This window comes from Caretta caretta, chromosome 15 (genome assembly GCF_965140235.1).
Source record: "Caretta caretta isolate rCarCar2 chromosome 15, rCarCar1.hap1, whole genome shotgun sequence".
NCBI lineage: Eukaryota > Metazoa > Chordata > Testudines > Cheloniidae > Caretta > Caretta caretta.
Window position 1 is genome coordinate 17,821,138 of NC_134220.1, and position 26,072 is coordinate 17,847,209.

Genomic DNA, 26,072 nt, shown 5'->3' on the forward strand with positions numbered 1-26,072 from the left:
GAGGAATCCGTGCTATCAGAACTCCGTTCCAGTTTTCGAAATGCCAAAACCTTTGTGAAAATCTCCCAGGGCATGAAGGACAGAGGCCATAACAGGGACCCGAAGCAGTGCCGCGTGAAACTGAAGGAGCTGAGGCAAGCCTACCAGAAAACCAGAGAGGCAAACAGCCGCTCTGGGTCAGAGCCCCAAACATGCCGCTTCTATGATGAGCTGCATGCCATTTTAGGGGGTTCAGCCACCACTACCCCAGCCGTGTTGTTTGACTCCTTCAATGGAGATGGAGGCAATACGGAAGCAGGTTTTGGGGACGAAGAAGATGATGATGAGGAGGAGGTTGTAGATAGCTCACAGCAAGCAAGCGGAGAAACCGGTTTTCCCGACAGCCAGGAACTGTTTCTCACCCTAGACCTGGAGCCAGTACCCCCCGAACCCACCCAAGGCTGCCTCCTGGACCCAGCAGCCGGAGAAGGGACCTCTGGTGAGTGTACCTTTTAAAATACTATACATGGTTTAAAAGCAAGCATGTGAAAGGATTACTTTGCCCTGGCATTTGCGGTTCTCCTAGATGTAGTCCTAAAGCCTTTGCAAAAGGTTTCTGGGGAGGGCAGCCTTATTGCGTCCTTCATGGTAGGACACTTTACCACTCCAGGCCAGTAACACGTACTCCGGAATCATTGTAGAACAAAGCATTGCAGTGTATGTTTGCTGGCATTCAAACAACATCCGTTCTTTATCTCTCTGTGTTATCCTCAGGAGAGTGAGATATAATTCATGGTCACCCGGTTGAAATAGAGTGCTTTTCTTCAGGGGACACTCAGAGGAGCCCATTCCTGCTGGGCTGTTTGCCTGTGGCTAAACAGAAATGTTCCCCGCTGTTAGCCACAGGGAGGGGGGAAGGTTGAGGGGGTAGTCACGCGGTGGGGGGAGGCAAAATGCGACCTTGTAACGAAAGCACATGTGCTATGTATGTAATGTTAACAGCAAGGTTTACCCTGAAAGAGTGTAGCCACTGTTTTATAAAATGTGTCTTTTTAAATACCGCTGTCCCTTTTTTTTTCTCCACCAGCTGCATGTGTTTCAATGATCACAGGATCTTCTCCTTCCCAGAGGCTAGTGAAGCTTAGAAAGAAAAAAAAACGCACTCGCGCTGAAATGTTCTCCGAGCTCATGCTGTCCTCCCACACTGACAGAGCACAGACGAATGCGTGGAGGCAAATAATGTCAGAGTGCAGGAAAGCACAAAATGACCGGGAGGAGAGGTGGTGGGCTGAAGAAAGTAAGTGGCGGGCTGAAGAGAGTAAGTGGCGGGCTGAAGACAGGGCTGAAGCTCAAATGTGGCGGCAGCGTGATGAGAGGAGGCAGGATTCAATGCTGAGGCTGCTGCAGGACCAAACCAGTATGCTCCAGTGTATGGTTGAGCTGCAGCAAAGGCAGCTGGAGCACAGACTGCCACTGCTGCCCCTCTGTAACCAACCGCCCTCCTCCCCAAGTTCCATAGCCTCCACACCCAGATGCCCAAGAACGCGGTGGGGGGGCCTCCGGCCAACCAGCCACTCCACCACAGAGGATTGCCCAAAAAAAAGAAGGCTGTCATTCAATAAATTTTAAAGTTGTAAACTTTTAAAGTGCCGTGCTTAAAGTGCTGTGTGGCATTTTCCTTCCCTCCTCCACCACCCCTCCTGGGCTACCTTGGTAGTCATCCCCCTATTTGTGTGATGAATGAATAAAGAATGCATGAATGTGAAGCAACAATGACTTTATTGCCTCTGCAAGCGGTGATTGAAGGGAGGAGGGGTGGGTGGTTAGCTTACAGGGAAGTAGAGTGAACCAAGGGGAGGGGGGTTTCATCAAGGAGAAACAAACAGAACTTTCACACCGTAGCCTGGCCAGTCATGAAACTGGTTTTCAAAGCTTCTCTGATGCGTACCGCGCCCTCCTGTGCTCTTCTAACCGCCCTGGTGTCTGGCTGCGCGTAACCAGCAGCCAGGCGATTTGCCTCAACCTCCCACCCCGCCATAAACGTCTCCCCCTTACTCTCACAGATATTGTGGAGCACACAGCAAGCAGTAATAACAGTGGGAATATTGGTTTCGCTGAGGTCTAAGCGAGTCAGTAAACTGCGCCAGCGCGCCTTTAAACGTCCAAATGCACATTCTACCACCATTCTGCACTTGGTCAGCCTGTAGTTGAACAGCTCCTGACTACTGTCCAGGCTGCCTGTGTACGGCTTCATGAGCCATGGCATTAAGGGGTAGGCTGGGTCCCCAAGGATACATATAGGCATTTCAACATCCCCAACAGTTATTTTCTGTTCTGGGAATAAAGTCCCTTCCTGCAGCTTTTGAAACAGACCAGAGTTCCTGAAGATGCGAGCATCATGCACCTTTCCCGGCCATCCCACGTTGATGTTGGTGAAACGTCCCTTGTGATCCACCAGAGCTTGCAGCACTATCGAAAAGTACCCCTTGCGGTTTATGTACTCGGCGTCTTGGTGCTCCGGTGCCAAGATAGGGATATGGGTTCCGTCTATAGCCCCACCACAGTTAGGGAATCCCATTGCAGCAAAGCCATCCACTATGACCTGCACATTTCCCAGGGTCACTACCCTTGATATCAGCAGATCTTTGATTGCGTGGGCTACTTGCATCACAGCAGCCCCCACAGTAGATTTGCCCACTCCAAATTGATTCCCAACTGACCGGTAGCTGTCTGGCGTTGCAAGCTTCCACAGGGCTATCGCCACTCGCTTCTCAACGAGGCTGCTCTCATCTTGGTATTCATGCGCCTCAGGGCAGGGGAAAGCAAGTCACAAAGTTCCATGAAAGTGCCCTTACGCATGCGAAAGTTTCGCAGCCACTGGGAATCGTCCCAGACCTGCAACACTATGCGGTCCCACCAGTCTGTGCTTGTTTCCCGAGCCCAGAATCGGCGTTCCACAGCATGAACCTGCCCCATTAGCACCATGATGCATGCATTGGCAGGGCCCATGCATTCAGAGAAATCTGTGTCCATGTCCTGATCACTCACGTGACCGCGCTGACGTCGCCTCCTCGCCCGGTATCACTTTGCCAGGTTCTGGTGCTGCATATACTGCTGGATAATGCGTGTGGTGTTTAATGTGCTCCTAATTGCCAAAGTGAGCTGAGCGGCCTCCATGCTTGCCTTGGTATGGCGTCCGCACAGAAAAAAGGCGCGGAACGATTGTCTGCCGTTGCTCTGACGGAGGGAGGGGCGACTGACGACACGGCTTACAGGGTTGGCTTCAGGGAGCTAAAATCAACAAAGGGGGTGGCTGTACATCAAGGAGTATTTCAGGCAGGACTTCACGGAGGGTTCCAATAAGAAATGGTGCACCTAAGTTATCGTTGTTATTGGAACAAGGAGGTTAGCCTGGCCTCTGATTGATACATGGCTAGATTTACCTCGCTGCACCTTCTCTGTGAGTGACTGCAGTGTGACCTAGAGGAATGAGTCCCCTAGACAGGGGAGGAGGCAAATGAGTACAAAACAAATCTGGTCTATTTCTTGTTTTGACCCACTCCATCTATCTTTTACATCTTTGGCTGGCAGCAGACGGTGCAGAAGGACTGCATGCCATCCACATCTCATGGCTGCTCGGCAGAAGATGGTACAGTACGACTGCTAGCCATCCTCATCTCTTGCCTGCCTGGCAGAAGATGGTACAATACGACTACTAGCAATCCTCATCTCTTGCCTGCCTGGCAGAAGATGGTACAGTACGACTGCTAGCAGTCCGTATCGCCTGCCCGCTCACCATAAGACGGTTCAATAGGACTGACTGCAGGACTAAAGAGAATGACCTGGTCAAGTCACTCCAAATTTAGTCCCTGCGCCCATGTCTGCCCAGGCGCTCCCAGCCGACGTGGCCAGGAGCACCTCGGACACGACGAGGACGACTACCAGTCGTATTGCACCGTCTGCTGCCAGAAGGCAATGGGTTGCTGCTACTGTGCAGCAAAGCCGTACCGCGTCTGCCAGCACCCAGGAGACATAGGTTGACGGTTACCTGAGCGGGCTCCATGCTTGCCGTGGTATGGCGTCTGCACAGGTAACTCAGGAAAAAAGGCGCAAAATGATTGTCTGCCCTTGCTTTCACGGAGGGAGGGAGGGAACGGGGGCCTGACGATATGTACCCAGAACCACCCGCGACAATGTTTTAGCCCCATCAGGCATTGGGATCTCAACCCAGAATTCCAATGGGCAGCGGAGACTGCGGGAACTGTGGGATAGCTACCCACAGTGCAACGCTCCGGAAGTCGACTCTAGCCTCGGTACTGTGGAAGCGCTCCGCCGAGTTAATGCACTTAATGCACTTAGAGCATTTTCTGTGGGGACACACACACTCGAATATATAACACCGATTTCTAAAAAAACGACTTCTATAAATTCAACCTTATTCCGTAGTGTAGACATACCCCTTAGGTCCTTTCCAACCCTGATATTCTATGAAACAAAGGGGGAAAAAAGGTAGAATGCTTCCCCATCCTCTAGTCCTTTTGCTTAGTGAAACTATACATATTTAGCTCTTTTTTAATCTCCCATCCATCTCGATTTTTGTTGCTCTTCTCAGAACTATTTCCAATTTGTCAGTTTCTCCCCTATAACAAAGGGTTCCAGAACTGACCAGTATTCCAGGCATGGTCTCACCAATAGGTCTACTGTTCCCCCCTCCAGGGTGCTTCAGATTTGTCTACACAGGGAAATCTGCCAGCATAACTATATTGCTATAATTATACTGCTATAACTCCCTGTGAGGACCCTCTTATTCTGGAATAAGAATGCCTTTTCCTGGTTTAGCTTATGTCATTTTTGGAAGGGGTTTAAGCTAAACCTGGAAAAGGCATTCTTATACTGGAACAGGAGTGTTCATGTGGAGTTATAGCAGTAAAATTAGGTCAGTTAATCTCCCTTTATCTGCTGGGTCTTCTCCTTTCTGCTCTTTCTCTTAGCTAAAGGGTAACGGCTGTATAGTAAAGTGAAAGCTACTATATTGTTGAGCTGTCTTGGTGAAGAACAGAAGTTTTGTTAGATGCATATGAAAAGGTCTCTCTATATGTGACAACCGCGAAGAAGTAAAATATTGTTGCATTTTTTGCTATTATTGCTCGGGTTGCTTTTATGAAAGATTCAGGGTGCCTCCATTTTTGGGACGCCATTGTGATACCTTGGGTCTTATATTCAAAGCAATGAGAATCTACATGTCCTACTAAAGTAAATAATACCTACAGGTGCTCATCCTCTCTAAAAGTCAGGCCCAAGGTATCTCAAATTTGGCAGCCCAAAATTTTGGCCAAAGATCATGTTTATATAGTAATTTACAGTCAAGGCCCTTCTCTAAATTATGCTAGAGATTCCGAAGTTTTGGTTCCTCACCTGAGCTTCTCCAAATAACATAGATGTTCAGTTCTGGGATTTTGGTTTGGTGTATCTGTACTTGCACTGTACACAAATACATATTGTGACTTGAAATGTTGTACAGATGCTGATTATGTTGCTGTTAAAGAGCTGCTGATTATATCATGGACAGCTGTAGTGTTCAGTGGGTAACTGTTCGCCAATAGCCTCTGTTTGTGCGTTTGGGAACAAGCATTTGTTTGTAATCTGGAAAATGCTTACAGATAAATGAGAACCAGTTCTGTTGTTCTCTGTAGAAGCTGGAGAGCCTTGTTGTTCTGCTTGATGGTAGTCAGAGTGCCCGTGTTTATTCTGTAATTTCTTCCTCCCACTGCAGGCCCCCCGTCTGAGAAAATAGAATGTGGGGGAGAGGAGGGACAGTGACTTCATGGTACAATTATGCAATCTGCTTGAGACCAGGTATCACAATATGTTAGTCTGCATCCGTGAAGCTGGCCAGGTGGTGGGGGGGACGCCAAGGGCCTCTGTACTGAGACTGCTGACCTTATCCTGCCTCTTCTGCGGCTGCTTTGATTGATGCACACTTGGGGGGTGGCCTGCCTAACAGTCCAGCTGGCTGATGTAGAACATGAGGAGAGGGGATAGCTCAGTGGTTTGAGCATTGGCCTGCTAAACCCACGGTTGTGAGTTCAATCCTTGAGGGGGCCATTTAGGGATCTGGGGCAAAAAAAAAATAAAAATTGGGGATTGTGCCTGCTTTGAGCAGGGGGTTGGACTAGATGATCTCCTGAGGTCCCTTCCAACTCTGATATTCTATGTGACTGCTTCCACATCTACAGCCAGTTGTGCAGACCTGTTGTAACCGGGCTCACTCACCACTCTGGTGCCTCCTGCTGGCTGTCTTGGGAATTCACTCTGTGTGTTAGTGCACCCTCTTCAGGTCATGCCTTGCCGCATTCACTCCTGCTCTAGGACCCATGTCTCTCCAAGGACTGCAACCTCCTCTTCAGTTACACAGCCCTCCGGCCATGCCACACAATGTGCTCCCCCATTCCGGGGAACCTGAAGGCTGCTGTTCAGCCATTTTCCTTAGTGGCTACTGCAGCGAATTGTCTGGCCACTTCCTCGTGGCCCCAGCATCCTCTTTGCCCTTGCCTCAAAGCCACCACCTGCAAACCCCAGCAGCCATCCAGGAGCTGTCTCTCACTCCCCCAGTCCCTGCTAGCAGCACTGCTCTGTCCACCATGCTGGCCGTTCTCTCAGCCCTCCAGAGACACAGTCCTTCCTCCCTGGGCTCCCAGCAGAGAACTGAACTCCTGTTTTGGGGTTTTTGTGTATTCTGCATTCTAGGCAATAAAGTAGTGTCATGTTACAACCTTCCAGCAGGAAGGTTTATTATTGTATGTTGTGAAACAAAGAGTCCAAAATGCAGCCTGGTATCAGAAGGGCCTTTGTTTGTGGATGTCTCCCCTGACTGAGAGACAGTACATGAAGGCTTATGCGGTGAAATGTAAGTGTCTCCAAAGCCCTCCAGAATTATGAATTCAGCTTCACAGTCTCCCTGTGAGGTGAGTAAATAGTATTCCTATTTTACAGATGGAAAGATTGAGGCACAGATAGGTTAAGTGCCTGCGTAAACTTACACAGCAAATTAGTAGCAGGTTTTAGACTAGACCCCAGGAGTACAGACATCTAGTTCTTTGCTCTACCCACTGGACTTTAGTCCCTCCTTCCCTTTACTCTAATAATCTTATTGCCCTCCTTGACTTTGGCAGCAACAGGCTTTTATAGTCTTCCCTTACTTAGGAGTCCTACCTGCATTTTTCAATCTCCTGTAAACTGGAGAAAATATAGTAGAAAGTTTGATGCTACACAAAAAAACAGGGTCCTGTAAAGCTGTCAGGTGTGTGCCAGAAAGGATTATGAAGAGGCTTGGACTCTTTCCTAGAAATGGGATTTGCAGAGTGGAAATGTCACATCCCATAATCACTTTCATGTAGTGGACCGGCTGTTCCCTACCAAAATAACAAAAGCATCTGTTCAAAAATGCAATCTTGATTTTTCCTCAAATCCCAAAGGGTTGCATATACTCTAGAAAATGTTACCAATTGCTGAGAACACATGTCCACAAGAGACACAGCTGACTGGGAGCTGGAAATGGCTTTAACTGCAATCTGTAGACAGGACTAAAGTCTGTACTGCCCTGCTTCAGAAACCCAAGATAGAATCCTGTAAGAACCAGTGTGGGTGAATTTACTCGTGTAGCAGGAAGACGAATAGTGTGTATGTCACTGATCAAATAAAGTGTGGAGTGCTGTGGTTTGTAACTGACAAGAATTTTTCGAAGGCCACTGCAGCTGAATCCTAGTTGAGAATCTGAACAGAAATGAGACCTCTTTCCCTGCCTCTACCAGAGTAGCAATTCATTCTTTATTTATAGCCAGATATTTGCATGATAGGCAGGTACATGTCTATTAATCTGTCTCTTATCCCAGGGAGTCGCAACCTTTTTCTTTCAGAGCCCCCCCCCCCCCCCATGCTATAAAAACTCCACAGCCCACCAGTGCCACACCAACCGTCTTTCTGCATACAAAAGCCAGGGCCAGCCTTAGAGGGTAGCAAGCAGGACAACTGCCTGGGCCCCACACCACAGGGTGCCCCACAAAACTAAGTTGCTCAGGCTTTGGCTTCAGACCCAGGTGGCAGGGCTCAGGGCCCCAGGCTTGAGCCCTGAACAGTGGCACTTTGGCTTTCTGCCCCGGGCTTCAGCGAGTGTAACACTGGCCCTGCTTAGTGGACTCCCCTGAAACCTGCTTGTGGCCCCCCCAGGAGGCCCCGAACCCTTGGTTGAGAACCACTGTCTTATGCAACCTATAAAGGTTTCTACATTTAACACTTCCCTGTCTCAGAAGTGGACTATCTGACACCTCCCACATGTGACACAGAGTTTGAATGCAATGTGATATTATAAGCTGTTAGGGACAGGGCCCTTGCTATCTTCTTGCCTATCTGTAAAGCACTGATGGCACTGTAGTGTCATACACAGCGATAACAACATGGTTCACTACTTTTTTAGGATCCAAGTCTGTATTACCTTTGCCTGTAATACATCTAACATCAAATGTCCTAGACCTGTGAGCAGTCACCTTTTTAAAAATAATAAATGTAAGGCCTATAGCTCGATGCTCCAGAGGGGAAAAAGCTCTCTACTTCCTCTATGAAAAGTGCTGCTGAATAGATCTTCACTTGCATAGTCCAGCTACCCTCAATTCTCCTCGCAACACTGAGGAAGAATCCTTCCATCAACCTAGCATGGTATACGCAGGTACTTAGGTTGGCTTAACTATGTCATGCAAGAGTGTGGATTTTTCACACCTCTAAGCAACATAGTTATGCCAACCTAATTTTCTGGTATAGACATGTTCTGAAACTCTCCAGCTGTCTTTCTACACTAACTTCTTGGTGTAGGTACAGGCCACTAGATTGGGGTTTAAAGACAGACATAGAAAACCAAGCTGGTGGGAGGATAAGGCAAGACATGCTAGAGACTTTGTGTTTTGGTCTCGGTGTGGCACAATCTGGGGCCTTATGTGCCCTGTATTTCCATCTGTAAAACTGTAAGATGCTTTCCTCCCACTAAATAGTTTTAGCACTGTACTCTTTCACTTAATGTCTAACCCTGCCCTGGCAGGGGAGTGCAAAAGTTCTCATCCTATTATGTAATACGGTAGGATCTTCTGCTAATGCTGACAGTCTGGGATTTGGGGGAGACAGCGTCAAGGGTCGACGATGAAAGTTCCACTGCAGTCTTCAGCCCGTGATGCAACGTCTCAAAGAACTGAGTCACCAACATCAAAACAGCTTCAGATATTAGAATGGAGATATGTGAAAAATAGACATGTGAATGATGAGCTGAAACTGCTAACAACAAATACACACGCTTTTTAAATTTTTTTTTTTTTTTTTTTTTGGCAAAGCACTAGATATGAATCCTTCCATTGACTTCATGCTCTAGTTCGAAAGACTCCCACTGATCTCCATGGTCTCTGGAGCAGTCAGTTAGTGAAATGAATGTCGTATAGAGCTCTTAGTCAATGGGCAACCCTTGGAAGATTCTATTCTGAGAAGCATCCTAAAGCTCAGACTTCTTCAGCCTAGAAATCCCTATGAGAAAAGGACATTGGGTTTCAGCTGGAAATCACACTATACTTTTGGGAGTGTTGCTGCTAATGCCAGGTCAGCAAGAAAGACCTCTACAAACATTGAAGAAAAACATTTTTTTGGGTAAATGTCCAAGTTCTGTGTGTGTTTCCGGTGTTGTCTGAAGGTTCAGGCCACACCTCATTTCATTCCAGTTGGTTGGTTTTGCTCTAACAGCTCAGTGAGTTCCAGAGATCTCTAATCAAGACACTGCACCTTGTTCTGCAGTTTGAGTCATCCCAGAATTTACTGGTAGAACTGAGGTTTGTAAAGAGGTCCCTGAGGGAGAATGAAAGGAGAGAGAGCTGGTGAGGTAGTCGTAAGTCCTGCCAATACTTTCAAACTTGTGATTTTAAAATTGGACATTTGAAGAAAATTGGGGGGGGGGTGTTTAAGACAGTTTGCTGAGCATCTGAAGCTTCTAGTGACTTCTATGGGAGCTGGAGGTGCCCATACCTCAAGTCAGGTCCCTAAAGTTGGGCATCCAAGCATGAAAACCTTGGCCCCCAAGATAGGTTTTTTTGACAGCAGTAGATCCTAATTGCACCCTCCTATGGCACTTCTTGAGCTAGCTGCAGTATGAGAAAGGCTTCTACAGATCTCTCAAATGGTAGCGTATTGAGATAGGATCAGGCTGCTGTTCCTGGAAGAGGCACTTTTAAAAACAAACAAACAACCCCCCCCCCCATGCAATATTCCCTGCCCTCACTGTGGAAAAATTACCAAAATTTCAAAGAAGTGATGCCTCCTCCAGAAAAGGATAGGACAGCACAAGGTAATAGGTGAATTTCTGAGTTGGGCCTTAAGAATATTGTGTACCCTCAGTCTGTGCATGTGTATCTTACCTTTGCCCCTTTCTGCCCTTCATGTTAAGTCTTCTTTGTACGCTGTTCAAAGCAAAGCAATGAAAATCATTGCCTTGAAGGGGAGGTAATAACACACCATTATGAAAAGTTAGAGGGAGTGTTCAGTGTTAACGTTATATTCTCCCTTCCACCCCCCAATATGAAATTTAGATGGGTGGAGGTTTGAGAAAGGGTTTCATTTAGTTAGCCTGTTCAGGGCCAGAACCGAGCATGACATTTCAGTCTGTTTGCTCAGTCTGGAACTGGGAACAAACAGAAAGGTGAGACCTTTGCTATAAAGCTAGAATGTACATGGTAGCACTTGTATGGCCGAGAGGAAAAAGTAGTTTTTTGGGACTTCCAAGTTTTTGGTTGCAGGGCAAAGACTACATTATCATTATCAATAGCTTGGATTCCCCCATGTGTGTTTGTTTAAAACTGTAGTAGATTGTGTGTCCTGTTTTCTCTATGGGGAATTTCATTCTGATTCTTGGTGCTTTTCCAAGGGAGCTGATATTTCCTGGGTGAGTAAATATAAAAGAAAACAAACTACATTGGATTGGTCCCAAGCTGGTGAATCTGAATGTGAGGAGTTACACAAACCTCAAGATGATAGGATGAGGGGACTCTCTTGTCTCTTCCTCCCCGCCCCCCCTTTAAAATAAATTTTTTTGGATACTGCCTGCAATGCTGGGACGACTGTGCAGCTAGACTGCTGCAGACTGCAGTTCCCTGTGTCTAATGTAGGTAAGGAAAACATGTTGGCACCTTTCTTTTGAACTGTGCTCAAACATGGTTCTTGCTAGAAATGAGCTAATAGCTTACCTTCTTTTATGTCTCCCCCTCGTCAGCTGGATTTCCCTTTGGAACTTACACCTTCAACAACTGCGCTTCTTTGCACATCCCTCTCTCTTATTAGCTACATGCTACTGCGGCCTCTTGCTATTCCCTGTGTCCACTGCACTACCTCATGCCAGAAGCTCTCTCTCTTGTGGGCGGGCAGAGCTCTCATGTTCCCAAACTCCTTCACCCTGCCTCCTTTTGGTTGACCTTGCTTGTCAGCCAAAGGTTGTCACCCAGTGCCTGCTGAGGACATCTTAAAGGGTCCAGTCTCTTTAGCTAAGTGGAGGCTGCTGGCCCATTTGCAGATTTTTGCAAGTATTTCTTGCAGGTTTGCATGGTCCCGTGGACATCTCACGGACGGAGAGAATGTGAGGTTGGTGATGGCACTAATCCCAGGCCCCTTCAAAGGGTTTTAGTTATGTGATTCCCATTAACATCAACGGGAGTGGTTCAGCTAGAGTCCCAGGCGCCTGGAAATGTAGGCTTTAATAACCTCAGATTGAACTATCTGCTACAGAGAATATGAACTACACTTTGTCTTCATGAGTTAGGGATGAGTGACCAGGCACAAACCACTTGGTCCTTTGCTTCACTCTGACACTTGTCTGCTTCGTGATCATTCAGAACTTGTGAAAATGGAAAGTGTTCATACTGTCTGCTGCAGTATACTGGCTCAGAAAGGGCTTCTGGACAGTTCTGTCAGAACCACAGTTACTATACACAACTATATTGATGTCAACTGCTCATTCTGGGCCTCTGCCTGAATGAGAACTGCAGGATTTGGCCAATGAGTGGTGTAGTTATAGAAATCGCAGTAGAGTTTTGTTTATAGTAATTTAATTCTTCTAGAGATCATTCAGCTTAGTCAAATCTTACTTTCCAAAAGCCATTTCCCACTGCTGCATGATATTTTTGTTTCTTATTCTCACTGATCACTGGGGCAATTTTGATTTTAGGAACTGGATTGGAAGTGACTTGGTTTTGGGGTAAAAAAAATAAATTCCAAAGTTAGGAAAAAGTTTCACAGCAACGTTGAAGAGCCATTTGAGTGCAGGTAAAAAAGTTACGGCTTGTGGGTGTGTCAGTTAGAGACAATATTAATAATTAGAGTGACCTGGCTTCCGCATGAAAAATGCCTAGAGGAATTCATTCTGTCTTGGCAAAATGGAGATTTGGCTTGTGTACATTTCTGATGCATGCATCTCTCTCTCTAATAACTTATTTTACTAGAACTATCAAAGCCTGAGTGTTATACAAATTGATCTTAAGGGGCAGAAATTCTACTATAATATGCTTCACTGATTGACAGTAGTTTTCTTGCTGGTGTGATGCAAGTGTAGGTAGATGACATCTGCAGCTGTCATTCAAGTGGCGAGCAGTGGTGGTATCTAATTAGCCCATTCAGTTACTTGTGGCACCCCTGAAAACACTGTTCTGGTGGGAGTCACTAGGTGGCACTGCTGCACATAGTTTTACAAGTTATTTATTAGCATGAACACAGCTTTCAGTCTTTGAAGAAACGTTGACTGTTTGTGGGAGTTGTGGAAAAATAGCTGAGTTTGCTCTCTACCTAGGTCCCTTTAAGTAGAGGCCATTCTTGTGGCAGAGTTGCACCCTGGGAATCTGACACTGATATTCAGACTCAGATTTCTGAAAAAGATTGCTTGTCATTGTTGACCACCTCTGTTCCAGGACTGGTGTAACTAAATCAAATTACATGGAGAAGACACCCACACTCTGTATCTCTCATTTTTCTCCTGCAATGGGAAACCCACCCCCTCATGTCTCTGCAATTTGTGGCAGTTTGGCAGACGGGCAGCTATTGTACATTAATTTAGTTCTCTGTTTCTTTAACATTTTATCTCCTTTTCCAATGCCACTTAAGCACTGAGGTATGACCAGTATACCTTGTATTAGGCTCTTGTTCTGAGGTAGCATTAACAGCGTGGAGCAATCCTACATCTTCAGAATGCATGACAGCCAATTGGGAGGATCCCTCTAGTCCAGACAGTGTTATTAGAGTGGCTTATTCAAGACAGCAGGGCGTTAGATTTGATCTATCTCATATTACACAAAACTGTATCCAGTTGTGGAGTCCATATGAATCCTTACACCTGTGTCTACAACTCAAAACAAAGGCCTCAACCTCCTCATTGCTCTTGGGCCAAAAGTCAGTCAGCCACTCTTGAGCAACCCAGAATAAGACCTTGTACATGTATGATACAGAAAGGTGGATTTTTTTTTTGCTTTGTTTTTTTCAGTAAGGGAAGAGATTTCTGCTTCCAAGGCGTCTCTATAAAGTGAAATAGGGAAATACATCGTCATGGAGTCTTAGGACACTGCCATCGCAACCACCATACTTCTACCCAAGAAACATGGAACAAAACTCCTTTTTGAGTCCTGATACTACCATTTGTAGAAGACCGCACTCACCCCTGGATTGCCTCCTCACAGCTGGGTATGGCCTAGTAGGTTCTCCTTTTCTAGCACTCTCTACCAACAGCCGTTCCGGTCCTGCAACGCTATGTCTCTTTTCTCATGACTCAGCCCTTTGCCCGGGACATGTTCAATGCCACCCCTTCCAGAGGTCTCCATATTGGAAGAGAAGGTTCAAGGTCTGGAGCAACAGGTATCGACCCTGCGTTGCATAAGAGAAACTGAAGATTTCCTGGACAGACGTCAGGATATGCTTCTACGGGCACAAGGTTCTGAAGATTCAGAGCAGGCTGCACATCGGGGACAGGAGGATGGTGAAGAAATTTGGCATCATGTGACCTCCAGAAGAAAAAAGGGGAACGTCCATATACCAGCAACGCAGATACAGGTAAGTAACCGTTTTCATGTTCTCTCCACAGGTACTAATGCGGAGAGTGGACCAGATGATACGCCTGAGGGAAGGGAGCAGAAGGAGACTCTGCCGACTGGAAGGCATGAGATGCACTGTCCTAGGGTTGGGGGTTCCACGACCACTGCTCCCAAGAGAAGGAGCCGGGTGGTGGTGGTCGGGGACTCTCTCCTCAGGGGGACTGAGTCATCTATCTGCCGCCCTGACCAGGAAAACCGAGAAGTCTGCTGCTTGCCAGGAGCTAAGATTCGCGATGTGACGGAGAGACTGCCGAGACTCATCAAGCCCTCAGATCGCTATCCCTTCCTGCTTCTCCACGTGGGCACCAATGATACTGCCAAGAATGACCTTGAGCAGATCACTGCAGACTACGTGGCTCTGGGAAGAAGGATAAAGGAGTTTGAGGCGCAAGTGGTCTTCTCATCCATCCTCCCTGTCGAAGGAAAAGGCCTGGGTAGAGACCGTCGAATCGTGAAGTCAACGAATCGCTACGCAGGTGGTGTCGGAGAGAAGACTTTGGATTCTTTGACCATGGGATGGTGTTCCAAGAAGGAGGAGTGCTAGGCAGAGACGGGCTCCACCTAATGAAGAGAGGGAAGAGCATCTTCGCAAGCAGGCTGACTAACCTAGTGAGGAGGGCTTTAAACTAGGTTCACGGGGGGGAAGGAGACCAAAGCCCTGAGGTAAGTGGGGAAGTGGGATACCGGGAGAAAGCACAAGCAGGAGTGCATGAGAGGGGAGGGCTCCTGCCTCATACTGAGAAAGAGGGGCGATTAGCGGGTTATCTCAAGTGCCTATACACAAATGCACGAATCCTGGGAAACAAGCAGGGAGAACTGGAAGTCCTGGCAAAGTCAAGGAATTATGATGTGATTGGAATAACAGAGACTTGGTGGGATAACTCACATGACTGGAGTACTGTCATGGATGGATATAAGCTGTTCAGGAAGGACAGGCAGGGCAGAAAAGGTGGGGGAGTTGCACTGTATGTAAGAGAGCAGTATGACTGCTCAGAGCTCAAGTATGAAACTGCAGAAAAACCTGAGAGTCTCTGGATTAAGTTTAAAAGTGTGAGCAACAAGGGTGATGTCGTGGTGGGAATCTACTATAGACCATCGGATCAGGGGGATGAGGTGGACGAGGCTTTCTTCCGGCAACTCGCAGAAGTTACTAGATTGCATGCCCTGGTTCTCATGGGAGACTTCAATCACTCTGATATCTGCTGGGAGAGCAATACAGCGGTGCACAGACAATCCAGGAAGTTTTTGGAAAATGTAGGGGACAATTTCCTGGTTCAAGTACTGGAGGAACCAACTATGGGCAGACCTCTTCTTGACCTGCTGCTCACAGACTGGGAAAAATTAGTAGGGGAAGCAAAAGTGGATGGGAACCTGGGAGGCAGTGACCATGAGATGGTCAAGTTCAGGATCCTGACAGAAGGAAGAAAGGAAAGCAGTAGAATACGGACCCTGGACTTCAGAAAAGCAGACTTTGACTCCCTCAGGGAACTGATGGGCAAGATCCCCTGGGAGAATAACATGAGGGGGAAAGGAGCCCAGGAGAGCTGGCTGTATTTTAAAGAATCCTTATTGAGGTTACAGGGACAAACCATCCCGATGTGTAGAAAGAATAATAAATATGGCAGGTGACCAGCTTGGCTTAACAGTGAAATCCTTGCTGATCTTAAATACAAAAAAGAAGCTTACAAGAAGTGGAAGATTGGACAAATGACCAGGGATGAGTATAAAAATATTGCTCGGGCATGCAGGAGGGAAATCAGGAAGGCCAAATCACACCTGGAGTTGCAGCTAGCAAGAGATGTTAAGAGTAACAAGAAGGGTTTCTCAGGTATGTTAGCAACAAGAAGAAAGTCAAGGAAAGTGTGGGCCCCTTACTGAATGAGGGAGGCAACCTAGTGACAGAGGATGTGGAAAAAGCTAATGTATTCAATGCTTTTTTTGCCTCTGTCTTCACGAACAAGGTCAGCTCCCAGACTACTGCACTGGGCAGCACAGCATGGGGAGGAGGTGACCAGCCCTCTGTGGAGAAAGAAGTGGTTCGGGATGATTTAGAAAAGCTGGACGTGCACAAGTCCATGAGGCCGGATCTGTTGCATCCGAGAGTGCTAAAGGAGTTGGCGGATGTGATTGCAGAGCCATTGGCCATTATCTTTGAAAACTCCTGGCGATCGGGGGGAAGTCCCAGACGACTGGAAAAAGGCTAATGTAGTGCCCATCTTTAAAAAAGGGAAGAAGGAGGATCCTGGGAACTACAGGCCAGTCAGCCTCACCTCAGTCCCTGGAAAAATCATGGAGCAGGTCCTCAAGGAATCAATTCTGAAGCACTTAGAGGAGAGAAAAGTGATCAGGAACAGTCAGCATGGATTCACCAAGGGCAAGTCATGCTTGACTAATCTAATTGCCTTCTATGATGAGATAACTGGCTCTGTGGATGAAGGGAAAGCAGTGGACGTGTTGTTCCTTGACTTTAGCAAAGCTTTTGACACTGTCTCCCACAGTATTCTTGCCAGCAAGTTAAAGAAGTATGGGCTGGATGAATGGACTATAAGGTGGATAGAAAGCTGGCTAGATTGTCAGGCTCAACGGGTAGTGATCAATGGCTCCATGTCTAGTTGGCAGCTGGTGTCAAGTGGAGTGCCCCAAGGGTCAGTCCTGGGGCCGGTTTTGTTCAATATCTTCATAAATGATCTGGAGGATGGTGTGGATTGCACCCTCAGCAAGTTTGCAGATGACACTAAACTGGGAGGAGAGGTAGATACACTGGAGGGTAGGGATAGGATACAGAGGGACCTAGACAAATTGGAGGATTGGGCCAAAAGAAATCTGATGAGGTTCAACAAAGACAAGTGCAGAGTCCTGCACTTAGGATGGAAGAATCCAATGCACCGCTACAGACTAGGGACCGAATGGCTCTGCAGCAGTTCTGCAGAAAAGGACCTAGGGGTTACAGCAGACGAGAAGCTGGATATGAGTCAACAGTGTGCCCTTGTTGCCAAGAAGGCCAATGGCATTTTGGGCTGTATAAGTAGGGGCATTGCCAGCAGATCGAGGGACCTGATCGTTCCCCTCTATTCGACCCTGGTGAGGCCTCATATGGAGTACTGTGTCCAGTTTTGGGCCCCACACTACAAGAAGGATGTGGAAAAATTGGAGAGAGTCCAGCGGAGGGCAACAAGAATGATTAGGGGACTGTGGAACACATGACTTATGAGGAGAGGCTGAGGGAACTGGGGATGTTTAGTCTGCAGAAGAGAAGAATGAGGGGGGATTTGATAGCTGCTTTCAACTACCTGAAAGGGGGTTCCAAAGAGGATGGATCTAGACTGTTCTCAGTAGTAGCGGATGACAGAACAAGGAGTAATGGTCTCAAGTTGCAGTGGGGGAGATTTAGGTTGGATATTAGGAAAATTTTTTACTAGGAGGGTGGTGAAGCACTGGAATGCGTTACCTAGGGAGGTGGTGGAATCTCCTTCCTTAGAAGTTTTTAAGGTCAGGCTTGACAAAGCCCTGTCTGGGATGATTTAATTGGGGATCGGTCCTGCTTTGAGCAGGGGGTTGGACTAGATGACCTCCTGAGGTCCCTTCCAACCCTGATATTCTATGATTCTAGGAACAGAAAGCCCAACAGAAACATCAGATCCCTCCATCTGGTCTGCTGCCCTCAGTTATGGGCCCAGTGTTCCGTACACTCCTTCAGGGCTGTCAAAAGTCTTTACCCCCTTACGTCAGGGGTTTCACACTGCCTTCTCTGGGTGGCAGGTAGGGGAACGGAGGCCTGCCCTCTACATTGAGTTCTAGTCCAGGGACTCCAGGAAAGAGCATTGGGGTTCACTCCACCAGACTCCTTGCTGCTACCTTCCTACCAAGCCTTTTCTTGGGCTTTTTCTTCACCCTTCAGGGGACTTCTTTGTTCCCTACATGGCTCTTCACTTGCTACTACCAGGAAAGTGACTGCAGAGTTTCTCCCTGCAGGCCCCTTCTTCACTAAACTTCCTCTGCTTATAGCACCACAAAGCTCCTGCCCAGCTGGGTTTCATCATTAATTAGGCCTGGCAGACCTTCCAGGTGCACCCAGGTGGGTTAATTGGCCTCTCCAGCCCACATTTATACTTTCATCACCTGTGTGGGATAGCTGTCTGAGTTTGGGAGGTAAGCAGGGTAATACCTGACCACTGTGAACTGGGAATTGGCCATTCAATGGAGTTTTAAAAACCATGAGAGTCCTAGCCAGACTGGGAGCACTTACAAGCAGTGAACAACTCATGACACTCTGGTAGCCTCCTTTGTGATTGTGATCAGTGGTGCTCTACATCTCTATTAAGGTATGGGGTATCTTCCCATTCTCCTTTTCCCTGTCCTCCTTTCAATTCTCTCTCTCTTTACAGGATCTCCAGTAACTGGAGCCTAGAAACCATAAAACCATTCACTGACCCCTGATGCCCTTCCTCTTCTCCTCACCTCATCCCTTGGAACCTTCATCTGTCTGAGTAGGTCATTCAGTTCCATGTACTGGTGGGGATAAGCACTCCCAATTGCGACCTTTCCATTCTCATTGTGTTAAGGTGTCTTTTGATGGCTCTTCGTTGCAATAGCACTCCTTCTGTATAAGATTCTTCATGAGAACTCAGAAGACTGATGTGAGAGCCGCCTGCCCAATCTCTGACCAGCTGTTAAAATCTTATGAGATGCAAAAGATTAGCCTTCCCCATGATTTATCTGGGTGATGCTGGCATATTTTACCACTTTTAAAAAATTCCTATAATTTGGAAAGATTAAAAATAAAATGTGTCAAACAAATTATCTGCCTAAATGCATGTTTCTGCAAGTCTATGACTCTATAAATTGGTAAATGTGGTGAACATCTTAAAAGATGATATTCAGCCTCTGTAACAGATGACTCAAATTCACTGAATGGTTTGTCAATCATTCAGTTGTGGATTATAAATTCATCAGTCCTGTTTCTTCTTCAGGAATCTTTTTTTCTCAGCTCTGTCTTGTATATTCTTTCTCTGGTTGTCCTTCTTCTGGGATAAAGTTTTGAATCCAAACTCCCAAGCTGTAATAAATAAATGATTGCACCATTGAGGTGACTGTTCTAGCCTAATTTTGCAATTTTCAGTATACAATTCACCCACCCTTGCTCTCTCTGAGAGAAGCATTTTACCTGCTGGCATTCAGCAGTCTTCCAGTTAGATATTGGAGCCAACTGGCAATCATCTGGTGGTTCTGGGAATCAAAAGAAATCTATTTGGACATCTGCTTTTGAATCTGAGATTTCAGTGATGGGGGTTTTTACTAAGGAGATACATAATCCACCTAGAATGGCACCTGGAAGCCAAAACTAAGGACAGAAAAAGAGATGAACTTGTCAAAAGTGTTGGATGGACTGTATTGGACTGAAAGTCCTGGATCTGTTGAACTGTTATAGGATAAGTAACAGTGTGTAAGGCTCCCGCTGCCACGTTTTTGGGGTCAGAAGACACCTGTGAACCAGGCCATCTGGTAGTGGCGGTTCTAGTGATGACCAAGTTGTTCAGCAGAACCTGGACGGAGACCATTAGCTCACTTCACATAGACACACAGCAACTTCCAGTCACCGTGAGCTCGAGTAGACTTAAGCCCCAAGATAAACTCTATTTGCCTCTAGCAATTTTCATACAAGTTTCATATAAATTTAAATAAAAGATAAATTCATATCGGGGCTCTACTAAAGAATGTCCAACTCAGGTGACAATTGTAGAACAATCCAGTGGTTGGGATGTAAGAAGAATTAATTTTTTTCCCAAATCAACACATGACCTTTCCCATGTAAATAACTTTACAGTAATAAAAGATCAAACAGAAGACCAGGCCTTCTAATGTAGAACATAGAAGCCCTCTTCCATTCCCCAACCAAGGAAACCATACTATATACTCTGTTACCTTGTCATCACTAGGGAAAAAGGTGTGTTCTTAATTTGAATTAGCTAATTTGAGTTAAACTCATAATGAAGACAAGGCAGTTTGTAGCTCTCAAACAGGTTATCAGGTCAAATTAGAGCAGTGGTGGGCAACCTGCAGCCCATCAGGGTAATCTGATTACGGGCCGCAAGACATTTTGACATGCTGGCCACAGCTCCCATTGGCCGGGAATGGTGAACCACATCCACTGTGAGCTGTGGGGGGCCGTGCCCGTGGACGGTCAACATCAGCAAAATGTCTCGTGGCCCACAGTCAGATTACCCTGGTGGGCCGCATGCGGCCCGCGGGCCACAGGTTGCACGCCACTTATTAAGAGACTATCAGAGCATAGGCTTTAACTCTACTAGGCTCTCCCATAGTTTCTAACTCTACCTGTTAACCTGCATGTGAACTGCCCTGTCTTCAGTAGGATTTTACCTCAAATTAGCTAACTTAAGTTAAGAATGCACCCCCCCAAGTGAAGACAAGGCCTGCATGTGTATGCAGGAATTGTAGTTTCTTTACCATTTGAGTATGAAACACAGTGTTTAACAGTGAATTATAGTCTCCTGATAACATGGAATTGTGAATAATTTAATTTCCATAGATAAACTAATTACTTGGGACTTGATGCTTTAACCTAACTCATGCCCCTAAAACACAAAAATGGCCTGTTGCTTATTTCATTAGACCTAGGATAGCAACAGATTTTGACTGATATTTAAATCTGGCCATGCAGTATTTTAATTCCAGCATAAAACAGTCTCTATCTATCTCATCCCCACCTGCCACCCCTACTCCCCTCTGCCAAAAAAATGGAAAGCATCTGCAGAAAATCACTTATTCATGTCCTAGAAATCTGCAAATGAGAGCAAATCTGGCCACTGTTTGAGGACATTTAATAATTTTTGAGTTTCAAAGCAATTCTTTTTAAATTTCAATGAACCAAGGGAGGGAGAAAGAGAATAAAAATCTGGACTGTTTTGACCTCATGGCTATATACAGACTTGTCTGTTGTTCTGCCAAGCTCCTTTTGTGTTTTAACAGATAACAGACCAAGATGACTAATCATTTTAAATTTAAAAAAATCCAACTAACACTGGTGAACACATGGCTCCTAGACAGGGGCTGGTGACCTAATTATTTATGGACTTTCTTCCTTTTAAGAATATTGCCCAAGGAAGAGGTGAGATTTACTTTCCCCGTGTCTATGGAGGAATCTTGCAGGAAAGTTCTGTGAGAGAGAAGTCTCTTCACCTTCTCTCAGTCGCAAACTCTGATGCTATGAAAGCTTTTGCCATCTGAGACTTGTGTCTCTTAAAGAAAGGGAGACTGGGCATGCAACATACACTTCCAAAAAGTGATCATATGTGTTAAATATTAATGCTCCAAATGGTGAATGTAGAAGATTGGCTTTTTAAAAGATTGTAGAAGATTGGCTTTTATGAATTTTCATTACCTAAGGGATGTTCTATGCCAATCAACTGAAGATGGATACTTTTAAAATAGTAGATGTAACAGGCCTAGACCTCTGAGTACTATCTCCTTAGTTTACAGCACTAACATACATCCATTTTTAAAAAGGTGATTTTTAATTTTAATTTGCTTTTTATTTGTCTGTCTGTTTTCCCCCCAGGTATATTATTCCTGTGGTGCAGTATTGGAATCCATGGAAAGAGGTCTTATTTTATCACCAGGTTTTCCAAATAACTACTACCCAGGGACACACTGTGTTTGGCAGTTTTTCATTCCTGTTAGAACCCATCTTATCCTGGAAATTCTTGACTTTGATGTATTTGGGAGCTCAAATGAAACTCCAGACCCTTGGGATGGCTTTTTTTCTTCTTCTAAAGGAAAAAATAAGAAGATGTTTCCTACTGAAGCAAACTCTGATCTTCCCATCACTCTCGCTACAACAAAATCCTCTGTTCTGGCTGGGATGTCAAAGGCAACCCAGAAACATAGCAGCCCAGGAGCTCAGTTAAAGGGTCTTGCTAACCGCTACGATGGATTCCCAGTAACTACCTCCAAAAAAGAAGAATACAAACAAACATCTGAAGAAAAACAGTTCAGACTGATGGAAGAACCCAAAGAAATAGCTAAGGCTCGGTCAGATGGACTGCCATTCACCATGGCTGGCAATACCACTACGCTGCGGCAAAACATCAGTGGCCTAGAGATGAACAGAGATTTGAAAGGGAAAGTCCTGCTTGCCCACCTCACTGCTAGAAGGACAGATGAGGTCATTGGAGAGAGTCAGACTCTCTCCACAGCAGCCTTACCAAGAGAAAGCTCCACCACCCAGCAGTCTTCAGTGGATGTGTGTCCCCATGATGTCTTGTATGTTTCCGACCTCATCACATTTTCCTCTCGCTTCTGTGGGACAAACTTGCCTTTAAACAAGACCATGGTTTTCAGTTCATTTCTGGAGATGGTGGAGGTTATTATGGAGCTGATCACTACCACAGATCGGGGGCGGGGCTTTGCGATGCTCTTTGAATACAGGAACATCACAGAACCTAAGGTCATGGATGTGGTGAAGCAGGATGGAAAGGAAAACACAATGATGCTGGCAATAATAACTGGAATTGTCTTCTTTGCACTTGTTCTTCTGTCTACCCTCTGCATAACTTGCAGGTAAGATATTTTTAATGATCTAAGCTCCTGAAACTGAGCCTGCCATCAAATCTGGGGTATAACTGAAAAGGAATGGTGAAAAGGACAGTGAGGGGTGGGTTTTTTTTGTTAATTTATTTAATTCAGAACCAAACCTGATTAGATAAATTGTCTACCAGAATAAAATCTGTCTAAATTCCACTTGGATGTATTTGTTAATACTACATATAATTTACTATTACTACTTGGTAGTATGGTATATCTCAAAAAACTGATGGTCTTGGCTTTGGATTCTTTTGGCAGCTGTCTTGCAGTGTCTGTTTTGATACCTGAGCAGTTAGCATGTGAGTTCATCAATACTGGGCAGGAGAAGACCAGAATCAGAAATTTAACCTAAACTTCCCACTTGGTCTTGCTGATACTTGCTCATATGAGCCCAATACCAACTGCCATTTTAACCTGCAGTTTTGTCCATTTGTTCCCTCTTCACATGCTTTCCATTATCTTTTTCTCAAAGAAAAGCCAGGGGGATGGAGGCTTTCTTGAGTATTCATCTGTACAGCGGTAATGCCTTTTGAGCCCCAGTCAGGGACCAGGACTCCATTGTGCTAGGTACCTGTACAGACACACAACAAAATGCCAGTCCCTTCCCCCAAGTATGTCCAATCCAAGTACCCTCAGCATGCCTATAGTTTATCTGTTTCTTGCTTAGTGTTTCTATATTTTAGTGATAACCATCACTAATGCTTTACAGAGGCACTAATCATGATAAAGTTACTTCTTGGAATTAAGATGCCGTTACTTATATTAAATCATTTTCCCCTTCTCTGTCACTTTGCATCCAAGAGTCTGAAAATGCTATTCAAACATTTAATTCTAACACTTCCTATGAGGCAAGTAGGTCTCAATATACACATTTTACAGGTAGCGAAATTGGGGAACAGACATTAAGAGCCAGACTGTGTCACTTAGTCATCTTGATTAAGACTTTACACCAAGAGTAAGTCCATTGGCACCGAAACTATTTGAAACATAAGGAACTACTCAAAGATGAGTACTCACAATCTGTCCCTAAACAGCTTGCCTAGGTGAGTCAGTAGCCACACTGGGGATAAATTCAGGATTTCCAGCTTCCAGTTCCCTGCTTTAACCAACAGTTCAAAAATTCTAGAGCTGGCTGAGAACTAAAGCATACCTAGGACATCTTTATCAGTGGATGTTTTTAATTTCCCTGTTCCATTATCTCTTTTTTATGCTTAGATTAATGTTGCACCCTGAGCAGCTGAGTGTTTAGGAATGGTGACTATCTTAAGGGGCACCAAAGTCAGAATGAACCTCAGTAAATTTCAGAGTTCTACTTGCGTGACTGCTCTCTGGATGGGACAGCAAGGACTGTAACAAGTATAAGAAACTACGATAGAACCTCAACCTTTACGAACACCAATTTTATAAATGACCTTATACAAATCATTTTTCCCTGATTGGGGGGTGGGAAAAGCCACAACAAAGGTAATATTGATGACGAGCAAGTCGATTTGCCTTCACATTCTGATGCTTCCAGTGCATTGATAATTGCTTTGCAGTGGTTTGAAGGGTAAGAAAAAATGCAAAACAGGGCAGCATACTGCAACTTAGGCTCTGAACCTACTATAATTTTGAGATGTTGTTTTATGAACTATGATTTTTATAAACTCCTCAATCTCCAATTAATGAGTAAAATAGGGATTCTCTTGTATAACTCTATATCAGCAGTTCTCAAACTGTGGGTTGGGACCCCAAAGTGGGTCGTGACTGCGTTTTAATGGGGTGGCATTAGACTTGCTGGGGTGGAAGCTGAAGCCTGAGCCCTAGCATCCAGAGCTGAAGCCGAAGCCCAAGTCCAGTCTGAGCACTGACTGATGTGGCAATCTATGTAAAAACCAGTTATGTGCTAGATTCTAAATATTTTTTATTTTTAAGGTCTTGCCAATTTTTTTTTTGTAAATGCTTCCTGTACTATAGTAGCAGTTATGGCCTAATCCTGCTCATATTGGTCCAGATTCTAATACTCTCTCATGTTGAGTAGGATGTTACTTCTCAAATACTCCCAGGAATTTCGTGGAACTTCTCATGGCACAAAGTGATACCCAACACAAATGGGGGTGTTGCAAACCATGAATTTGGCTTTAGCCCACTTAAAAGCACCGAGCCCATTTTGAAACGCAACCTTACTTTTAAAAGGTTCAGTTGCTACAGATATTGTTTTGCTGATAAGAGGCAGGATTTGTTTTAATTGGCTTTTACAACCGGGATGTTTTTAAAATGGGGAACTAGTTGGGTGTTAACACATGAACTAGGGTTGCAGGAAATGATTGTCCCTGGTAGCTTGACTCCTGGATCTTAGCATTGGTGTGGTTTCAGGAAAAATTACCTGCTTTCAGTTAGGCTGCATGTTTGTATTGTGGGTTTGGTTTTTTTTAAAAGGCCATTTCCTATCCCGCTTTCATGTGCAAGCCTCCCTGTCTTTCCAGGGATAGGTTATTTTGGGCATATGTTGATTTCGTGCCAAACTTGTATGCATGAGTGAAACATGATGCTAGCGAAAGTGAGGGCCCCACTGTGCTGAGTAAGCCAGTTTATATAGTATTGGCAGATGCTATGTTAGGTTTTTTTCTTGCTGTTCTGTTTATGCACCTCCAGGCTATTAGTCTGGGACCTCTTTTGATAAGAGCTTGCCAATGCTACTCAACTGTGTTGGTTTATGCAGATTTTTTAGGAGTAAAATTGTATGATATCCATTAAGCACATCAAAAATTTGCCTTAGAATGAGACCACCAAACTCACTTCTAATTTTGTGTGGCCTAAATAAGGATTTGAATTCAGAGATGCATTAGCCCCCTCTTGTCCTCCTTGCAGGTAACGTTAATTAGTCAAATCTATGAGAGAGGAACTGGCTTCAGATCGAGGATGGTAGAATAAGGAAGGAGAATGCCCACACTGTAAAGTTTGGGGAAAGGTCAGATCTGGATCCATTACAAAGGCAGGTTTGAAATTCAGAGTCCTACCTGGGCCCATTACAGGGAGAAGTGCCTGCTTTGAAGTACAGATTATAGAGCTTTGATCTGAGATTTCAGTTCAGGCCTATCTTCTATAATGAAGCTGGCCACAGCATCACATCAAGGGTTCTGGAACAATTTGTATAGTGGGGGTGCTGAGAGTCACTGAACTCAACTGTAAACCCTGCATATGATGAAGACCACTACAAGCCAAAACCCCTTGTTCCAGCACCTATACATTACATAGAGCATAAGAAGTTCAAAATTAAGGACAAAGGGGCTACTTGCTGAAACAGCAGGATTGTCCAGTGGAGCCCATGATGGCATATCCTGTCCCCTGAGAACATCCCGT

At 45.4% G+C, this 26,072-nt stretch overlaps 1 protein-coding gene across 2 annotated transcripts in view; it reads left to right on the top strand.

Annotated features, from left to right (window-relative positions):
- Positions 1-26,072, top strand: part of LOC125623029 (uncharacterized) — a 55,853-nt gene that overhangs the window by 13,412 nt on the left and 16,369 nt on the right. For both annotated transcript variants that reach the window (XM_048821849.2, XM_075119986.1), the window contains exon 2: positions 21,706-22,706. In XM_048821849.2, coding sequence (XP_048677806.2) covers positions 21,706-22,706 — 1,001 coding nt within the window. The remainder of the gene's footprint in view (positions 1-21,705; positions 22,707-26,072) is intronic.